The sequence below is a fragment of the Mandrillus leucophaeus genome, unplaced genomic scaffold (genome assembly GCF_000951045.1).
Source record: "Mandrillus leucophaeus isolate KB7577 unplaced genomic scaffold, Mleu.le_1.0 Scaffold13, whole genome shotgun sequence".
NCBI lineage: Eukaryota > Metazoa > Chordata > Mammalia > Primates > Cercopithecidae > Mandrillus > Mandrillus leucophaeus.
Genome location: NW_012101254.1, coordinates 4,119,748 through 4,140,899, shown reverse-complemented (window position 1 = coordinate 4,140,899; position 21,152 = coordinate 4,119,748). Strand labels below are relative to the sequence as shown.

The 21,152-nt window shown below is 39.7% G+C and overlaps 1 protein-coding gene across 1 annotated transcript in view; it reads left to right on the top strand.

Annotated features, from left to right (window-relative positions):
- SLC4A1AP (solute carrier family 4 (anion exchanger), member 1, adaptor protein) overlaps positions 1-19,841 on the top strand; it is a 30,907-nt gene extending 11,066 nt beyond the window's left edge. Inside the window, exons 6-14 of the mRNA XM_011972596.1 lie at positions 390-550; positions 2,156-2,225; positions 2,600-2,786; positions 7,050-7,161; positions 9,843-10,083; positions 12,748-12,834; positions 13,528-13,595; positions 18,553-18,622; positions 19,500-19,841. Coding sequence (XP_011827986.1) covers positions 390-550; positions 2,156-2,225; positions 2,600-2,786; positions 7,050-7,161; positions 9,843-10,083; positions 12,748-12,834; positions 13,528-13,595; positions 18,553-18,622; positions 19,500-19,549 — 1,046 coding nt within the window. The 3' untranslated portion in view covers positions 19,550-19,841. The remainder of the gene's footprint in view (positions 1-389; positions 551-2,155; positions 2,226-2,599; positions 2,787-7,049; positions 7,162-9,842; positions 10,084-12,747; positions 12,835-13,527; positions 13,596-18,552; positions 18,623-19,499) is intronic.
- Positions 19,842-21,152: the final 1,311 nt, after the last annotated feature.

Sequence of the window (21,152 nt, the reverse complement as noted above, 5' to 3'; positions counted from 1 at the left end):
TACATTCACAAAGTTATGGAACCATCAACACTGTTCATTTCGAAACTTTTTTTATCATGCCATACTGAAATTCTGTACCTGTTAAACACTAACTTCATTCTCCCTCCTTCCCAGCTTCTGGCAACCACCATTCTACTTTTCTGTCTCTATGAATTTGACTGCTTTAGGTACCTCATATAATGCAGTAAGTGTCCTTTGATGTCTGGCTTATTTCAGTTAGTATAATGTCTTCAAGGTTTAGCCCTTTGTTTTTATATGTAGTTTGGCAGCTTGTAGAACCTCTCTTTCAGTAGTTGTTGGTGACATTTTAAGCTCCTTGCCTACTTGCCTTCTTTCTTTCTATTTTCTTTTTTAAAAACTTATTTATTCATCATTTTGTCTACCTCTAGTATCTCGGAAAAGGAAAGCCAAGAACTGGGAAGATGAAGACTTTTATGACAGTGATGATGACACATTTCTTGATCGGACTGGCCTGGTCGAGAAGAAGCGTCTGAACAGAATGAAGAAGGCTGGCAAGATTGATGAGAAGCCAGAGACCTTTGAATCATTGGCAAGTTTTGTTTATGGAAGTAGCTGTGGTATTTAATAGTTTAATTTTTAATAAAATAATGTATTATTTAAATATGTTTTATGATAATTATAATTTTTAAAGTAGTAGCATTGAAATCTGATACTGAAGTATAACTTTTGTGGTCTGTTAATTTAATGGTAACAAACAACTAGTCTTATCCAAGTTGTTTGAAAAAAATTTGGCTTGCTGCTAGATACTTTCCTCCAGGATATTGATCCATTAATTAACATTCTTTGGATATGATAGTACCTCTCTCAAAGAGAAAGGAAAAAGTTCCAAGTTAGGGCATTCTGAGGTGAAATTGACTTTAGCCTCCTGGCAGTCAAGAGAAGTCAAAGGAATTTTGAAGAATGTAGTATGGTACTATGTAGTCTGAAACAGTATATTATCAGGAAATTATCACAAGGTGACATGTGTTAATGGGTAGGTAACAAACAATAATAGGTAGGTAATAGGCTTCCTATTTGACTAGAAAAAAACATAAGATTAATAATGCAGAGCTTGACCAGAATATGGGGAAGTGGACTCTCAATTGGTGGGAATGTACAATACAGCCTTTTAAGTGATCAATTCTATGACATCTCTCAACATTAGAAATGTATTGATTCAGCAATTGCACTTCAAGGAATTTCTTACAGGTATTAATTTATAGTAGGATTCAGAACTTAAAACATTACCCAACATCTATCCTTTCGATTTATGTGAAAACCAATACCTTGAGCTCTTTCTTCTGAGTAAAATAAAGTCTGAGTTATTCATTCTGTTTAATTCTGTGTTTTTAAATTCAGAAATAAATTAAATTTGGATTTAACACATAAAAAGTGTTAACTCCAGGCCAGGCGTGGTGGCTCACGCGTAATCCCAGCACTTTGGGAGGCTGAGGCAGGTGGATCACCTGAGGTCAGGAGTTCAAGACCAGCCTGACCAATATGGTGAAACCCCGTCTCTACTAAAGAAAAAATACAAAAATTAGACAGGTGTGGTGGCGTGCGCCTGTAGTCCCAGCTACTCTGGAGGCTGAGACAGGAGAATTGCTTGAACGTGGGAGGCAGAGGTTGCAGTGAGTTGAGATCATGCCATTGCACTCCAGCCTGAGTGACAGTGCGAGACTCCGTCTCCAAAAAAAAAAAAAAAGCGTTAACTCGGGCCAAGTGTAGTGGCTCACACCTGTAATCCCAGCACTTTGAGAGGCTGAGGCAGGCTGATCACGAGGTCAAGAGATTGAGACCATCCTGGCCAACATGGTGAAACCCCGTCTCTACTAAAAATACAAAAATTATTTGAGTGTGGTGGCACGCACCTGTAGTCCCAGCTACTCAGGAGGCTGAGGCAGGAGAATCACTTGAACTCGGGAGGCAGAGGTGGCAGTGAGCCGAGATTGCACCATTGCACTCTAGTGTGGCGACAGAGCGAGATTCCATCTGAAAAAAAAAATAAAGCGTTAACTCCATAAGTAGCAGTTTAACTGGACTTTTGAGTTATTCTTCTTAAAACTTCTAGTAACAATAATGAAAACAGGAGGATGATAAGGAAAAAGTTTGAAAGAAGAAAAACTTTTAAACCCTGTTGATTTGGGTGTTACAGGTTGCAAAATTAAATGATGCTGAAAGGGAGCTTTCTGAAATTTCTGAGAGATTGAAAGCCTCAAGCCAAGGTAAGTTTTTCATCAAATATTTATTATTATAGTATGTATAGTGCTCTGTGCTAGGCACTGGGGCTACATTAGTTAATAAGAAATACCATACAGAATATGGAGCCTTTCAAAGGAGCAACATACCGTTTTAGAACTAGAAAGAACATTGTAAATAATTTGGTTTAACCTCTTTATTTAATACTTGAGGAGAATGAAACCCATTGAGACAAAATGACTTCCCAAAGTCTCATGGCTATAACCTGTTCCTTATTCCTATTACTAGTGATGTCCTCTTTCCAGTTTTATGTTAGTGACTTTTTTGTGGAAACTTTGGCTGAATTTTAAAATATTTGGGATCATCTTTCTAAACATGTGTTATTTTTTTTCTTGGACAGTTCTATCAGAGTCTCCGTCTCAGGATTCTTTAGATGCGTTCATGTCAGAAATGAAATCAGGCAGTACATTAGATGGTGTGTCCCGGAAGAAACTTCACCTGAGAACTTTTGAACTGAGAAAAGAACAACAGAGACTTAAAGGGTTAATAAAAATTGTAAAGCCAGCAGAGATTCCAGAACTAAAAAAGTAAGTCTTAGTTATATTTGGAATTCTAAATCATTATATAATACAAATGTAATACAAGAAACCTTTTAAAGCACAGAAGGCAGTGGTTTCATAGAATAACTGAAAACCTGTTTCATATTTGTGAAATACAGTCTGATAGAGGATTTTCTGAGAAAACTATGTTGATTTCTGATACATTGGAAGGTTCTGAAGTTTTTTTTTTAATCTTTTAGTGTGGAATAAACTCCTTTAAAAAGCATCATGCACAAAAAGCTAATTTATCTAATATGTAAAGACCTCTGAGGCTGAGTGTAGTGGCTCACGCCTGTAATCCTAGCACTTTGGGAGGTTGAAGCAGGCAGATCACTTTCAAGACCAGCCTGGGTGATACGGCCCAACCCTATCTCTACAAAAAATAAAAACATTAGCCAGCCATGTTGGAGCATACCTGTGGTCCCACCTACTTGGGAAAGCCAAGGTAGGAGGATTGCTTGAGCCCAGGAGTTCGAGGCTACAGTGAGCTGTGATCGTGCCATTGCACTCCAGCATGGGTGACAGAGGAAGTTCCTATCTCAAAAAATATTAAATTATTAATAAAAAGACCTCTGAATGATAAGTAGACAGCCAACCACCCAGGAGAAAAATCGGTAAAGGATGTGTACTCACAGACCACAGAAAAAGAAATACAAATAGCATCTTTTATACAAAGACGCTCAACTTCATGATCATGAGAGAAATACAATACTACAACCTAATACCTTTTTTTTTTTTTTTTTTGAGATAGGGTCTCACTCTGTCACCCAGACTGGAGTGCAGTGGCACAGTGACAGCTCACTGCAGCCTTGACCTTCTGGGACCAAGTGATCCTCCTGCCTCAGCCTCCCAAGTAGCTGGGACCACAGGCATGCCCCACCATACCTGGCTGATTTTTAATTTTTTGTAGAGATGGGGTCTTGCCATGTTGCCCAAACTGGTCTTGAACTTCTGGCCTCAAGCGATCTGCCAACTTCAGCCTCCCAAAGTGCTGGGATTGCAGGTGTAAGCCACTACACCTGGCCTTAATACCATTTTTATATATGAATTTGATTAAGATTAATTATGATTTTATACTGTGCTGATGAGGCTGACAAAAAGGCACTTTCTTATATTGCTCATTGAAGGACAAATTAGTTACATTCTCTATCCTGATTACAAATGCACATGCCCTTTGATCTATTTCATTTCTAGGAGTTTGTCCCTCACATACTTAGGAAATGATGTACAGCATTGTTTATATTAATAATAGTAAAAGATTAGAAATCCCCTAAATGTTTATCAAAGGGGATGGATTAAATTATTTATAATATAGATATACAATAGAACACCATATAGCTGTTAAAAAAACAGGCAACTATATGTAAGATATGAAACACTATCAAGATGAGTAACAAAAGCAAGGTGCAGAACGGTGTGTGTAACAGACACTGTCTGTAAAAATGATGGCGGGGGAAGAATACATAGGTAAGTAGGCCATTGCTTATGTTCATAATATCTGTTTAGGTCAGGTTCCCTAAAAACAGACTGAATCGGAGATTCATCTGCAAGTGATTTATTAAGAGAGTGCTCTCTGGAGAAATCTATATGGGAGTGAGGGAAGCAGGAGAGGGCAGGAGAAGAAGCTGGACTAAGATATAGTTTCAGGAGAGCCTGAATGGCACCACAGATGCCATGGAGGCAAGGGGCTTGGGTTTTCATACCCCGTCCTCCCAACCCTTCATTGGTCATAGGCTGCCCATGACTTGGGGGTGGGAGGGACCCACAGTAATTCTGGGAAGGGTGCAGATGTAAACCTCTAGCAGCCGATGTCTGCTGTAGCTGTTTGGCCTGATAAAGGGAATCTGGGAGGGATAGCACCTGCTACTGTATCTCTGGAAAGATTAGTTAAAAACTAGTAATACTGATTGCCAATGGGGAAGGCAACTGGGTGACTGGGGGACAGCAATGGGAGGGAGACTTTTCACAGTGTATGTGCTTTATACTTGAGTTTCAAACATGTGAATATACTTTCTATTCTATTCAGATATACTGAATTTTGAAAAGAAAATCCTATACCAAATAGCCATACCACCTTAGGTCTAAATTTACTGTAATATAGTTGCAGTTCTAGTTTTAAATAACAAATAACTGGAAAAAGTAAGAATCATATAATAATTTTGTTAGAGTAAAACTATTTGTTAATAAAGTGGCTGGGGACAGTGGCTCACACCTGTAGTCCTAGCACTTTAGGAGAATGAGTGAGGTGGGAGGATGACTTGAGTCCAGGAGTTTGAGACCAGCCTGGGCAACATAGTGAGACCCTGTCTCTACAAAAAATAAAAACTGCCGGGCGCGGTGGCTCACGCCTATAATCCCAGCACTTTGGGAGGCTGAGACGGGCGGATCACGAGGTCAGGAGATCGAGACCATCCTGGCTAACACAGTGAAACCCTAAAAATACAAAAAAATTAGCCGGTCTTGGTGGCGGGCGCCTGTAGTCCCAGCTACTCGGGAGGCTAAGGCAGGAGAATGGCGGGAACCTGGGAGGTAGAGCTTGCAGTGAGCCGAGCTCGCGCCACTGCACTCCAGCCAGGGTGACAGAGCGAGGCTCCATCTCAAAAAAATAATAAGATAAAAAATAAAATAAAAAAATAAAAACTTAGCTGGGTATGGTGGTGCTCGTCTGTAATCCCTGCTACTTGGGAGGCTGAGGTATCACTTGAGCCTGGGAGAGTGAGGTTTCAAGACCCTATCTCAAACAAACAAAAACAACAACAACAAAAAAAGCAAATCTCTGCTTTGGAAAACAACAACAACATTTGGGGCAATAATAATAATAATAATAATAATAATAATTTAAAAAAATGAAAACGAAATACGTCTCAGCTTCCTCCAGAGCCTCCTTTCCTACTATCAGTCTGTGTGCTTGCCTGGTTTTTCCTCCCTTTCTTATTTTGGATAGTGGCCTAGATGTGTATCTTCTTCCTCCTCTTTTCACTTAAGGGTTGAACTTCCATACTTGCTGCCTCCTGCCCTAACCCCTGCAAGCAATCTTGATTGTGATTCCATCTTCTGCTTTTTCATCTCCTTTGAGTCAGTCTTAGCTTATCCTCTAGGCCAGCCCAGCTTCTTAATGTAGCTGAAAACATCTCTGTTGCTGTTGCTTCTGTCTTTCTATGCCAGAGCCTTCCTGAGGCCTGTAGGGAAGGGTGTGAAGGATAATGAATAGACGAAATATCCTTCACAGCCAGGCAGGCAGCATTCTTCTGGTGGCCTTAGCAAGGGAATGGGTTTTATCTCTGGTAGGGAGAAAGGGGGTTGAGGCTAGACCTAAGAGTGCTACTAAGGAGGTAAGACTTAGGTAAAAGAAGGCAGTAGTAGCAAGGAGGGCTTCAGGGAGGGCCAGGTAGCCAGCATCTGGTATGGGTGACTGTGAGTCGAGTGTCAGTACTGTCCTTATATTCCAGTTTGCAGGGCTGTCACATGGTCAATGTGAAGAAAGCATAGGGCTTTCTTTTCGGTCTAGTATGGTTATTCTGGGGTTTCCTCTGTCTCCTCATGCCATATTGTCACTGTCACCTCTGCCTGCTCTGAGTATCTTGTCAACTCAACTGCCATCCCTTTTGTTTTTGCTCTGTTCTCCCCCTGCCTTTCTAATTTCTACTGTCTTTTCTTTATACCCTTCCTCAGCTTTGCCCTAGTGGGCTTAGCATTTATAACTCTCTCCAGCCATTGAGAATGCTGACAGTCTCAGCAGCTGCAGTCTCTCACTAAATCTTTGTCATTACTACACTGGGTATCCTGCATACTCTACCCCCATCCCCATGCACACTTTTTTTTTTTTTAAGCGCTCAGAGCTATTGCAGTTAAGTGGGAGCTCCAGATAAGTAAGACACCTTCAGAGGTTGGTGGGAAATAGGGCTTGACATCATGGATCCATCTCCTGCTGCTTACATGTTCTCCTTTGCAAGTGACCTTTGTACTGTAGTCATTTCATGGGTGTGAAGTCATGTAGCATGTTGTAAATTACTTGACTAAGGGAGCAGCCTCATCAGGCCCTTAATAGCTCTGTGTCTGTGACAGTCAGCATTGTTCTTGTCCATTCAAAAACTGTTGGTCTGAATACTTCTTTCTTATTGTTATATGCTTAGATATTCATTTTGTGGTAATTTTTATTTTGCCAGAGGTTTCTTTGTCAGTGTCATGGTATTTTTAGATAAAACTTTGGACTCACTGGAATAGATGTGTATAATTATTCTTTCTTCCTAGGACTGAAAGTCAGACTACAGGTGCAGAAAACAAAGCTAAAAAGCTTACATTGCCTCTGTTTGGTGCCATGAAAGGAGGAAGCAAATTCAAATTAAAAACTGGAACAGTAGGGGTAAGTTGTGAGTCAGGGTGTTAAACTTTTAGCCCTTGAGTTATCCCTGAGCTAATTTTTCTCTTTTCTTTTTTGAAACTACAAATGACTCATTCTGTAGTAATGTGAGAAAGGGCTGTGGGCTTGGTATGATCACATCTTTCCCAGAACATGGTTCTTGGATTCTTTTTTTCTTTTTTTTTTAGAGACAGAGTCTCGCTCTGTCCCCAGGGTGGAGTGCAGTGGTGTGATCTCGGCTGACTGCAACCTCCACCTCCCGAGTTCAAGCAATTCTCCTGCCTCAGCCTCTCGAGTAGCTGGGACTACAGGCGCGCTGCACCACGCCCAGCTAATTTTTGTATTTTTAGTAGAGATGGGATTTCACCATATTGGCCAGGATGGTCTCAATCTCTTGACCTCGTCATCCACCTGCCTTGGCCTCCCAAAATGCTGGGATTATAGGTGTGAGCCACTGTGCCTGGCTGGTTCGTGGATTCTTTTTCTCAGCTTAGGGTTATCAAGAATTGATGAATTAATTTATGCCAATCAATTTGCAAGTAAATGGTTTGTAAATTAGAATACTAGTTTATTAATTTCTCATGAATGTTGCATTTAAGAATTGGTCTCCTGCATTAAATGCTTTTCCCCAGGTGGATAGATATAGTATTCAGACTCACCAACATTTGTTAAGAACATAATGTGTGCACCTGCCTCTGCCAGATGATTTTTTTTTCTTCATTTAATCCTTCCAACACCTTGTGCTGTGTGGGAATTATTACCTCTTACAAATGAGGAAATAGAGTCAGAGAAGTTAAATACCAGATCACACCAGCATTATGTAACTAAGCTGGTAATCAGATCTAGGTCTGTCTCTTGAGCTTTATGATTTCCCTGCTATCCTCCAATATATGTCTGTATGTTTTTGCTTTATCTATATTCCTATTCATGGATTCAGTTTTTAAAAGGTTTTCATTACCCCTAAGAGCTGAACCTTGAGTAGTTTGCTAGGGCCACCATAACAAAATACTAGGGATTGGGCAGCTTAAACAACATCAATTTATTTGTTCACAGTTGCCAGCAGGGTTGGTTTCCTCTAAGGCCTCTCCTCTGCTTACCAATGGCTGCCCCCTTGCTGGCTCTTCAGATGGCCATCCCTCTGTGCACTTGCACCCCTGGTGTCTCTTCTTCTTCTTATAAGGACGCGAGTCATACTGAGTTAGGGCCCCACCCTAACAGTGTTATTTTAATTCAATTTAATTTAATTTACAGTCATATTCTGAGGTACTGAGGGTTGGGACTTCAAACAAGAATTTGGGCGGCAGGGGGCACAATTCGTCCAAAACACCCTGAATTAGGGTATACTGCCCTCTGGTGGCAGAGGTCTGAAGTCCTAGCTATGTATTCTCGTTTGTTTTGAGACACAGTCTAACACTGTCGCCCAGGCTGCAGTGCAGTGGCGATCTCGGCTCACTGCAACCTCCTCCTCCCGGATTCAAGCGATTCTCCCACCTCAGCTTCCCGAGTAGCTGGAATTACAGGCACCCGCTACCACACCCAACTAATTTTTTGTATTTTTTTTTTAGTAGAGACAGGGTTTCACCATGGCCAGTCTGGTCTTGAACTCCTCATCTCGTGATTCACCCGCCTTGGCCTCACTATGTATTCTGAATGAGTAATGGTTTACCTAACAAGGAGGCTTTTCAATCTGTTGTGGTGGGGACTTAGGTTTTAAGTAGAAAACTTTTTACTAAAAAGCCCTCCTTAGAGGATGTTAGAACTAAGTCCTATATTTAAAAGATAATACAGGCCGGGCGTGGTGGCTCATACCTGTTATCCCAGCACTTTGGGAGGCTGAGGTGGGTGGATTGCTTGAGCTCACTAGTCGAGACCAGCCTGGGCAACATGGTGAAACCCCGTCTCTACTAAAAATACAAAAATTAGTTGGGCACGGTGGCCCACGTGCCTAAAACCCCAGCTACTGAGGAGGCTGAGGTAGGAGAATCTCATGAACCGGGGAGGTAAAGGTTGCAGTGAGCTGAGATCACACCACTGCACTCCAGCCTAGGCCACAGAGCAAGACTGTGTCTCAAAAAAAAAAAAGATATAACCAAGATACGCTTTGGTTCCTTCCCTCTATTCCATAACCGTGATCAGCTTTTTCTAATAAGTACTTTTATTGAATGGCTTTGATTAGAATATTTAGCTTTATTCTTTGAGAAATGTCTTCCTCCTTTTCTTCAGGATCTGTTTGACTGATTTACATGCCGTTCCCTTGAAATTACTCTAAGTCTAAAATGAAAAAGCAGCACAAATGACTTATTTCTGATTGTCTGATTTATTCCTTAGAAGATTTTGTAATCAATTGAGATTCTTTAGTATCATGAGTTATAACAGGACAGAATTCCTGTAGCTGGCACTCATCTGAAATAACTATTTTAGTTCCCTACAAGCTATTTTCAAGTGTTTTGTATTTAGTAATCTTTGACTCTAGGAAATAATAAAGACACTTGTTTAGGGTCTGTAGAGGGGTAAAATTTCCCCCCCTGCTAGGGGTGAAAGTCCCACCGCTAGCAGACTTCTGTGTAGTTCATCAACCTAAAGAGGGTAAACATTCAACACATTTAGACTGACCTCCTTGAAAAGATTTATCTCTTGTTGTCATTAAGTAGAACTACTTGTTCATGGTTTTGTTTCCCTCTTAGAAGTTACCCCCCAAGCGTCCAGAACTCCCTCCAACTCTAATGAGAATGAAAGATGAGCCTGAAGTAGAAGAGGAGGAGGAAGAGGAAGAGGAAGAAGAGAAAGAAAAGGAGGAGCATGAAAAGAAAAAACGGGAGGATGGAAGCCTCAGTAGGCCACAGCCAGAGATAGAGCCAGAAGCAGCAGTGCAGGAAATGAGGCATCCCACAGATCTCACACATTTTAAAGAAACCCAAACCCATGGTAATATCTTTCTTCTCCTTCCTGTGTTGTTCAGTGGGCAATTACATTGATTGTGGATAGGTTTTAAAAAGCAAGGCCAGTTCTTATCTGCGCATTTGACTTTGTATGTGATATTTCGACTCTGTAGTAAGGAAACATACTTTCTTGGTCTTCTTTCTTTGACCGCCAGTCATTATTTGTCCTCATTACAAATTAAGGGCAGTTATTTCCAATCCATTCCAGAATTATAGAAAATTGAAGGCTATGGAATCTGAAACCATAGCTGCTGTGGAATAATGCTGAGCTGCTGCCACTGTGTGAGTTGGAGGGCAGTGGAATAGGGTAGATGATGGAGCCTGATCAGGTGGTCTCAGGATAAGTCAACCCCTACTCATTTTTTCCTCCATCCCTAAAACAGAGGCCAAAACATAATTGTACCCATTGGACTAAAGTTCTCAAGAAGGATCTTGCTTCATTCATCTTTTTGTGTTTGTAACCTAGCAGAAAACCTGACACATATCCACCTGCCTCAGCAAATAGTTGATGAAAAATGTTGAAAGACAGAATAGATTGATATTCATATAGATATAGATATATACATCAATTCTGTCTTTTCTATATATAGAGAATATATATATATATATATTCTAATTACAAAGGATTATATGTTCATTTTAGAAACTATAGATCATACATGAAAGTCCAAAGGGAAAAAAAGAAATCCCCACAATCCCACCCCTAAAGATCATTGTTTATCTTCTTAGTATCCTTCATCCCTTGTCAACTGCAGGGGTTATTTTCCTGCTGGTTGGCCAAACTGGTTAGCAAGATAAAGATCTCAGAAATAAGGAGTATGAGGAGAAACAATAAAAACTGGCACTGAATATATGGGAATGCATGCGTGTCTACTTCCAAAACAAACCAGACTTGGCTATGTAAAAATGCCAGGCCTGGTACGTAGCCCTTCTCTTGAATCACCTTCATTTGTCTGGGAAACAGAAAAGTTACTGTTTCCTCATCTGTGAGAGTTAAGTATTCTGCATCTGCATTCCCCTTTTCAAAAAGGTGCTTACATGAGCTTGGTCTTTGAGCCATATATTGTGAGGGTGGATATAAACAGTTCAGCAGGAAGGGAGCAATAAGTATTATAATTTTTTTGTTTAACAGACCAAAGTAAATATGTATGTGTAAAAATAGCTTAGATTTTGAAACTTGGTTTATAAGATTAAATAATTAGTAAATTTGGCCAGGCACAGTGGCTCACGCCTGTAATCCCTGCACTTTGGGAGGCCGAGGCGGGCGGATCACCTGAGGTCAGGAGTTCGAGACCAGGCTCGCCAACATGGTGAGACCCCCGTCTCAACTAAAAATACAAAAAAAATTAGCTGGGCGTGGTGGTGCATGCCTGTAGTCACAGCTACTTGGGAGGGCTCTGAGGCAGGGAGGAGAATTGCTTGAAATCAGCAGACACAAGTTGCAGTGAATTGAGATCATACCACCGCACTCCAGCCTGGGTGATAGAGTGAGACTCTGTCTCAGAAACAAAACAAAAAAAATTAAATAATTAGTAAATTTGCAGTGATGAGGGATTACCCTAGCCCTTTTTTCCTGTGGTTTATTTTTATTTTTACTTTAATTTTTACTTTTATTGAGACAGGGTCTTACTCTGTTACCCAGGTTGGAGTACTGTGGTGTGATCTTGGCTCACTATAGCCTTGACCTCCCAAGGCACATACCTGTAGAGAAAATAGAGTCATAGGGTCTCCCTATGTTGCGCAGGCTGGTCTCAAACTCCTGGCCTCCAGCAGTCCTCTCACCTCAGCCTCCCAAAGTGCTGGGATTATAGGCGTAAGCCACCATGCCCAGCTTATATATTGCTATTTTATAACCTAGTTTTTTTTTTCCTATGCCTTAAACTATTCTTTTTAAAATGTGGTTTTGGAGAAGGAGCATAGTGGTTCATCACATGCATATGCCATAATATATTTAGTCAGATCTCAATTATTAAACATGTAGGTTATTTCTTAATTTTTGCTATTACAAACATACATATAATAAATTTTGGGTCCAGGCTGGGTGACTCACACTTGTAATCCCAACATTTTGGGAGGCCAAAGTAGGAGAATCACTTGAGCCCAGGAGTTTGAAACCAACCTGGGCAAGATGGTGAAACTCTATCTCTACAAAAAAAAAAAGAAAATTGGCTGGGCATGGTGGTACATGCCTGTAGTCCTAGCTACTCTAGAGGCTGAGGCAGGAGGATCTCTGTAGCCCAGGAATTCAAGGCAGCAGTGAGCTATGATTGCACCACTGCACTCCAGCTTGGGCAACAGAGAAAAACCCTGTTTCTAAAATAATAATACATTTTGGTGTTCATCTCTGATTTTTAAAAAAATATGTTTTGGGAGTAGAATTTCTAGGCCAAGGAGTATGTACATTTTTGAGGCCTTTGGTAAGTATTGCTAAAAAGTTTCACCTCAATGTTAGTTAGTGTTTTAAGTGGAAAATCGGCAGTCTTCTGTAATATATTTGGAAATATTTATTTAAAACCTTAAGATTAGTTGAAGCTGATGATTATAAAACTGGATGATTATGTACTTAGCTTCTATTTCTCTTGTTTTTGTTTGTTTGGCTTTCCACCATGAATTAAATAATGACAATATGCTTTGATACTGCTTTTTATAGAAAACATGTCTCAACTTAGTGAGGAAGAACAGAATAAAGATTATCAAGACAGTAGCGAAACCACTTCATTGTGCGAGGGACCCTCAGGCAAGTAGTACAGCAGCCTTCGTTGCTGCTCTGCACACAGGTGGCTGACTGGTTTCATAAGGGAGGGGTTGGCAGCTGACCTGAAGGCAGCACAGAGAATGGTCCTTCAGTTATGCTGCCACTAGGCCCCTGGACAAAGTTGGAATATAAGAGAGGTTTGTATTTGGTGCCATCCCATTTGCCTTTCTTTTACTCCTCTTCTACCTTCTGGGGTTCCCTCTCCCTGCCCCACAAAGCACCTAATGCTTTGATGCTTCCCTCCGGCTGTGCAAAGCTCTCCACAATTTTACATCTCCCAAAGTCAAATATGTACCTATTATGGGAGTGATTCCAAAACTATCTTAAAAGAAATTGTTAAAAGGACTGCTTTACTCTGGTTTTACCTGTCATGGTTAAACTGTGGACTAGTAAAATCAGCTTCATTTTTTTTTAACTTGTTCACATAATGTGGTTATATTCAAGCTTGTGGAATAGCCTTAGGGTTTAAAAACTAGGGTTATTCATCCAGGAAAAATTTTCTCTTAATGTAGTTTTTACAGTAGTAGAAGGAATTGTTGAGAATTGCATTGTCATGAGCATCTTTTCGTCAATAATTGTAATGTTCTTTTAGGAAGAATTTTTCCTTTTTACTTTACTTATCCTGAAAATAGCTATGGCCAGTTTTTTGTTTGTTTTTTGTTTTTCTTAAATTAGCATCAAAGAATGAATATGAGAAAAGCAGAGATGAATTGAAGAAAAAGAAAGCGTCTGGTCCAGGCAAAGTAAGTATTTCACTTGTCTTGGAGTAAAAATGAATCCCCTTGTCATGGACCACATCCAGAAGAGTGAATCTTTGGAGACTGACTTAACACAGTTTGCAGCAGCCTTATCCCCTCTCCTAGAAATCTAGATTCTTTGATTTTTATTTTTGAATTTTCTGTTGTCTTTATCACTCTCTTCCCTATAACTGCTCATATACAAGCATCTCTTTTATTAGTTTATGAATCTTTCTTTATATCCTATTATGCCATATAAAGACATTTGAATAACATACTCTTATTTTCCTCCTTTTATTACACAAAAGGTAGGATGTAACGTACTCCACTCTACATCTGTTTTTTGTATGTTTTATTTATTTATTTATTTAAACCACCCATGGAAATTATTTTGTATCAGTATATTGAGAGTTTCTCACCATATGGAGGACCTTATCTAACCAGTTCCTTATAGAAGGACACTTGGGTTGTTTTTAGTCTTTTATTACAATAATACTATAATGAACAGTCTTGTATATATATAATTTTGTGTGGAAATAGTAAGCTCCCAGAAGTGCCAGGTTGTGTCAGGAGGTCCCCAAGACCACTCACAGGTTAGGTAATTCATAAGAGGACTCAGATCTCAGCGTATGATTGTACTTGCCTCTATGATATACTACAGCAAAAGGATACCAGGCACCATCAGCAAAGGGAAAGGGAACATGGGGCAAAATATGGTGGAAACCTGGCACAGGCTTCCAAGGATGTCTTCCAGTAGAGTGACACAGGACATGCTTTATTCCCCTAAGAACAAGTTGTGGCAACACTTGTGAAATGTTGCTAACTAGGGAAGCTCATTAGAGACTCAGTGCCCAGGGTTTTTATTGAGGACTGATCGCGTAGGCATTCCCTGCCTGGCATCTACCAAAATTCAGACTTCCAGAAGGAAAGCAGGTGTTCAGCATGAATCATGTTGTTTGCACAAACAGTTTAGGCACAGTAAGTCATTCTTGTCAGTTAGGATGGTAGAAACCTTCCCAAATTCCAGATTCCCAAATGCCAGCCAAGGGCAAACCCTGCAAACAGGTTTTCAAAGGATAGCAGTCAGGTTTGCTCTGTTAACTTTTCTAAACCTTGGCCAAAAGGTAAATGCCAAATTTCCCTCTCTGGGGGCTATACCATTTAGCAGTCATACCTGCAGTGTGTTAACTGCCCCTTTTAAAGAGTGTCACATAACTCACTGGCTGAAAATCAGCTTGCGATGCTTTATGAAAAAAAGGTTCAGAGAAAATATTCCCCCAAGTAGGTTACTTATGTCAAGATCATTAATAGAAACTGTTGTCTCTTAGTTTTTGTTTGCTAACAGGCATAAGGACAATAATTCTTAGAGTTAAAATTATACCTGTATGTAATTTTTCAAAAATAGCTTTTGGGTTACAAGTGGTTCTTTGGTTACATAGATGAATCATATAGTGATGGAGTCTGAGATTTTAGTGCACCTGTCACCCAAGTAGTGTACATTGTACCCAATATGCAATTTTTTATTCCTCATCCCCTTCCCAGCATCCTTCCTCTGAGTCTCCAAAGTCCATCATACCACTCTGTATGCCTTTGCATACCCATAGCTTAGCTCCCACTTATAAGTGAGAACATATGGTAGTTGGTTTTCCACTCCTAAGTTACTTTACTTAAAATAATGGCCTCTACCTCCAAGTTGCTGTAAAAAAAATTTATTTTTTATGTTTTTTTGTTTTTTTGTTTTTTTGAGACAGGATCTTGCTCTGTCACCCAGGCTGGAGTGTAGTGGTGTGATCATGGCTCACTGCAACCTTCAAGCTCTTGGACTCAAGTGATCCTCCCACCTCAGCCTCCTGAGTAGCTGGGACTACAGTTGTGTGCCACAATGCCCGGCTAATTTTTGTGGGTTTTTGTGTAGAAATACATCTTGTTTTGTTGCCCGGGCTGGTCTCAAACTCCTAGCTTGCAATGATCCTGAGATGCTGGCTTTTATTGAATGCTTTTTCTGCATCTATTGAGATGATCATATGGTTTTTGTTTTTAATTCTGTTTCTGTGATGTGTCATATTTATTGACTTGCATATGTTAAACCATCCCAGCATCCCTAGGATGAAACCCACTTGATCATGGTGTATTGAGTAGGGTGTATTATCTTTCTGATATGCTGTTGGATTCAGTTTACTAGTCTTTCATTGAGGATTTTTGCATCTGTGTTCACCAGGGATATGGGTTTCTAATTTTCTTTTTTATGTGATGTCCTTTCCTAGTTTTTGTATCAGGGCAATATTAGCGTCACAGAATGAGTTAGGGAGGATTCCTTCTTTCTCAATCTTTTGGAATACTTTCAGTAAGATTGGTTCTTCCTTGAATGTCTGGTCGAATCTGACTGTGAATCCATCTGGTCCTGGGCTTTTTTTTGTTGTTGGTGGTAATATATTTTATTACTGACTCAATCTCACTGCTTGTTATTGGTCTGTTCAGGATTTCTGTTTCTTCCTGATTGAATCTAGGAGAGTTGTATGTTTCCAGGAATTTATCCATTTCCACTAGATGTTCTAGTTTGTGTGCATAGAGGTGTTCATAGTAGTCTCAAATGATCTTTTGTATTTCTGTGGTGTTGGTTGTAATGTCTCCATTTTCATTTCTAATTGAACTAATATAGAATATTCTTTTCTTGTCTAATCTAGCTAATGATCTATCAATTTAGTTTATCTTTTCAAAAACCCCTTTTTTTTTCATTGATCTTTTGCAATTTCTTTTGTTTCAATTTCATTTAGTTCTGCTCTGATCTTTGTTATTTCTTTTATGCTAGCTTTGGGTTTAATCTGTTTTTTTTTTTTTTTTTCCCGAGACAGAGTCTCATTCTGTTGCCCAGGGAGTACAGTGGTACAATCTCAGCTCACTACAACCTCTGCCTCCCGGGTTCAAGCAATTTTCCTGCCTCAGCCCTCCTGAATAGCTAGGATTATAGGCGGCACCACCAAGCCCAGCTAATTTTTTTATTTTGTTAGAAATGAGATTTCACAATGTTGACCAGGCTTGTCTCAAACTCCTGGACTCAAGCAATCTACCCACACTAGCCTCCCAAAGTGCTGGGATTATAGGCATGAGCCACTGTGCCCAGCCTGGTTTGGTCTGTTCTTGTTCCTCCAGTTCCTTGAGGTGTGACGTTAGGTTGTCAATTTGTGATCTTTCAGACTTTCTCTCTCTCTCTCTAAATAGAGATGAGGTCTCACTATGTTATCCAGGCTGGTCTTGAACTCCTGAGCTCAAGCAATCCTCCTGCCTTGGCTGGTCTTGAACTCCTGAGCTCAAGCAATCCTCCTGCCTTGGCCTTTCAAAGTGCTGGGGTTATAGGCGTGAATCACCATGCCTGGCTCAAGATTTTTTGATGTAGGCATTTAGCACTATAAATTTTTCCTCTTAGCACTGCTTTTGCTGTATCCCAGAGGTTTTGATAACTTGTGTCACTATTATTTATTTTGAAGAATTTTTAAATTTCCAGTGATTTCATTGTTAACTCAAAAATCATTTAGAAGCAGATTGTTTAATTTCCATGTATTTGTGTAGTTTTGAGGGTTCCTTTCAAGTTGGTTTCAAGTATGATATGATAAAACTATAGTTTTATCATATCATACTTGATATGATTTCTATTTTTTTTAAATTTGAGATTTGTTTTGTGGTCTATCATATGGTCTATCTTGGAGAATATTCCAAGCACTGATGAGAAGATTGTATATTCTGCAGTTCTTGAGTAGAATGTTCTGTAACTATGTTAGTCGATTTGTTCTGGAGTGTAGTATAGGTCCAGTATTTGTTGACTTTCTGCCTTGATGATCTGTTTACTGTTGTCAGTGGAGTGTTTAAGTCTTCCACTATTATTGTGTTGCTGTCTTTCTCTTTTCTTAGATCTGGTAGTAGTTGTTTTATGAATCTGGGAGCTCCAGTTTTAGGTGCATATATATTTAGGATTATAATATCTTCTTGTTGGGTTGATCCTTTTATAATTATATAATGGCCTTCTTTGTCTTTTTTTAGTGTTGTTGCTTTAAATTCTGTTTTATTTGATATAAGAATAGCTACTCCTGCTTGCATTTGACTTCCATTTCTGTGGAATATCTTTTTCCACCCCTTTACCTTCAGTCTATAAGAAACCTCGCATGTTAAGTGAGTCTCTTGAAGACGGCAGATATTTGGTTTTATTTATTTATTTATTTATTTATTTAATTTATTTTTGAGATGGAATCTCGCTCTGTCGCTCAGGCTGGAGTGCAGTGGTATGACCTCAGCTCACTGTAACCTCCGCCTCCCGGGTTCAAGTGATTCTCCTGCCTCAGCCTCTCAAGTAGCTGGGACTACAGGCACGCACCACCACACTCAGCTAATTTTTGTATTTTTAGTAGAGATGGAGTTTCGCAACATTAGCCAGACAGGTCTCAAGCTCCTGACCTCAGGTGATCCACCCACCTCAGCCTCCCAAAGTGCTGGGATTACAGGTGTGAACTACTGCGCCCAGCCTGTGACTTTTTTTTTTAAGTAGAGCATTTAGACCATTTACATTCAGTGTTAATATTGAGATGTGAGGTGCTGTTCCAGTCATCATGTTGATTGTTAACTAGCTATTTTTCTTCCTTCATTGTGTTATTTTTTTATAGGCCCTGTGAGTTTTATGCTTTCAAGAGATTCTAGTCTGGTGCATGTCAACCTTTTGTTTTAAGATTTAGAACTCCTTTTAGTATTTCTTGTAGGTCTGGTCTGGTAGTGACAAATTCCCTCAGCATTTGCTTGTCTGAAAAAGACTTTATTTCTTTTTCATTCATGAAACTTAGTTTTGCTGGATACAAAATTCTTGGCTAACGTTTATTCTGCTTAAGGAGGCTAACAGTAGGACCCCAATCCCTTCTGCAGTTGTAAGGTTTCTGGAGAGAAATTCTTGTGAATAAAACAATCCATCTTTTCTTTTTAGCTTCCACCAACACTTTCTTCCAAATATCCTGAAGATGACCCAGACTACTGTGTGTGGGTCCCACCTGAAGGTAGATTGTTTTTACTTTTTTTTCCTCTAAGGTTCATTTATTTATATTTTTGAATAGGTAATATAGATTTAAGGTTCAAAATAAGAAAGTTACAAGAGTATGTAGTGGTAATTTGTACACCATGTTTGGATCCTTATTCAAACAAACAACTCTTTAAAAAAATTATTAGCCAGTCAGATAATTTTGAACACTACCTGGATATTTGATGATACTAAGAAATTGTTGATTTTTTTAAAGTGTGAATGATGTTGAGTTATGTTTTTCGGAAAAAGTCCTTGTCTTCTAGGAATATATACAGAAGTGTTTACAGATGTAATGTTATCTGGGTTTTACCAAGTCAAAAGAAAGGAAAACAATTCTGGCTGTGCCTCAGCTACTCAGTTGTTTTCCTCACAAGACAACCAATTGTTGTTAGTTTCTTATGGATACTTATATATAAAATGCTAAGTACAGAGGAGCATCTGTAGAAAAAAATTCATAAAAGTTAACCTTCTGGATCAAAGGTATAAACATTTTGAAGATAATATAAATTGCATTCTATAGAGATTGTACCAGTTTTATGCTCATACACACACCCTTAAAGCAATGTATGAGATACTTACTTCCTCATATGTTCATCACAGCTTGAGATTTCTAACATATTAGTAACTAATAGAATTTAGTTACTAGAGATGTCTACTTTTTCTATGCTAACAAATGTTAGGGTAGAAGTGAAAAGAAGGCTGTATTTTGAAATTTCATACAAAAAGTAAAATTTCTATCAAAGAATAAACCTTTTTGTCTATTTTACTTTTTGGCCTACTGATATCTGAATATCTTTTCTCTCCTGACTTTGGAAAAGTAAATAATGTATTTCTTTTTTTATATTCTGATCTAGGTCAAAGTGGAGATGGCAGAACCCATCTTAATGACAAGTATGGCTATTGATTGCTTCAGCATCCCAAAAGAAGAACTTGTGGACCATGTGACATGGAATATTTGGGATAATGTATCAAAATCAAATAGCCAGAGAAGTTTAGATGATCATTTGTAAGATCTGGTGACTGGCCTTTCCTTCTGTGTTCTTGGCTTCCTAAATTTATCTGCCCATATGATTCTCATGCATTTGATATTTATGTTTAAAAGTGTTTATATATATATGTAAAAAGGGAACCATATGTTTTGAGAATTTGTAAAGTGAGAGACATGATCCTATTAAAATCAGAAGACAAAAATGTTCATAATTTTTTTTTTTTTTTTTTTTTTAAGAGGGTCTTACTCTGTCACCTAGGCTGGGGTACAGTGGTGCAATCCTAGCTCACTGTAGCCTTGAACTCCTGGGCTCAAGCAATCTTCCCACCTCAGCCTCCCAAGTACCTGGGACTATAGGCATGTACCACCACCACACCTGGCTAATTATTTTGTTTAAAGTTTTTGGAGAGATGAAGTCTTGTCATGTTGCCCAGGCTGGTCTTGAACTCCTGGCCTCAAGTGATCCTCCTACCTCAACCTCCCAAAGCACTGGGACCTAATTTTTTTTTCTTTTTTTCTGAGACAGGGTCTCACTCTGTTGCCTAGAGTGAGTGCAGTGGCATGATCACAGCTTACTGCAGTCCCAACTTCCCAGGCTCAAGTGATTCTCCTGCCTCAGCCTCCTGAGTAGCTGGGACTACAGGTACATGCCACTGTGCCTGGCTCATTTTTATATTTATAGAGATGGGGTCTCGGCATGTTGCCCAGGCTGGTCTCAAACTCCTGGGCTCAAGCAATCCCACTCTCCTCAGCCTCCTAAAGTGCTAGGATTACAGGCCACTGCCTCCGGGACCTAATGTTGGGACCTTACGTTGATTAAAGGTCACAGCCTCTTTCATTATGACTTAAGGACTATGCTTTTCCTGAGCAATAGGGTGCTTCTGGTGGTTGGGTTGCAGAACTCACTGATATTGCCTCCTCAAATAACTGTTGAAATATGAGGTTATGCTATGGGTGTGATTCTGGGTGTCCCTGTCATTCTTGGTACTAAAAGTAGGTTCACAGTGGGGGCTTCCTACAACCTTCAACTATAATCGTCCTACCAGGTTTGAGAATAGACCCTGACTTATCAGGACAAAGTTAACTATGGCACCACCTTGTGCATTCAGGCACTAGTGCTGATGAAAACTCAGCCTGCTGAATGTCCAGAACTCTGACCAATCAGTCATTCCTTCTCTTGTGGAAGGGTGCAGATAAGGCCATGGAATGAAAAGCTGCATGTGTTCTGCCCATTGTGGGGCTTCTCACCTCTGCGGAGAGGGGAATAGGAAGAATTTCTCTGGGAACAGGAAGAAATGCAAGAAGATGTCTTATATCCTCCCCTCACCCTCCCCATCATTAGTGCTTCACTTCCATAGAAAGGAAAGCCCAAGAGTGAAGCAAAGTGGAGAGCATTTGGGGTAGGCTGAGGCAGACATAAGCAGCGGGGAGGAAAAATGCTGCCTGAGCTAGAGAGTGAATGAGGCTGATGCTTTCCTAAAATGGATTACACAGTATGCACGGAGGTAGGCAGGAAGCA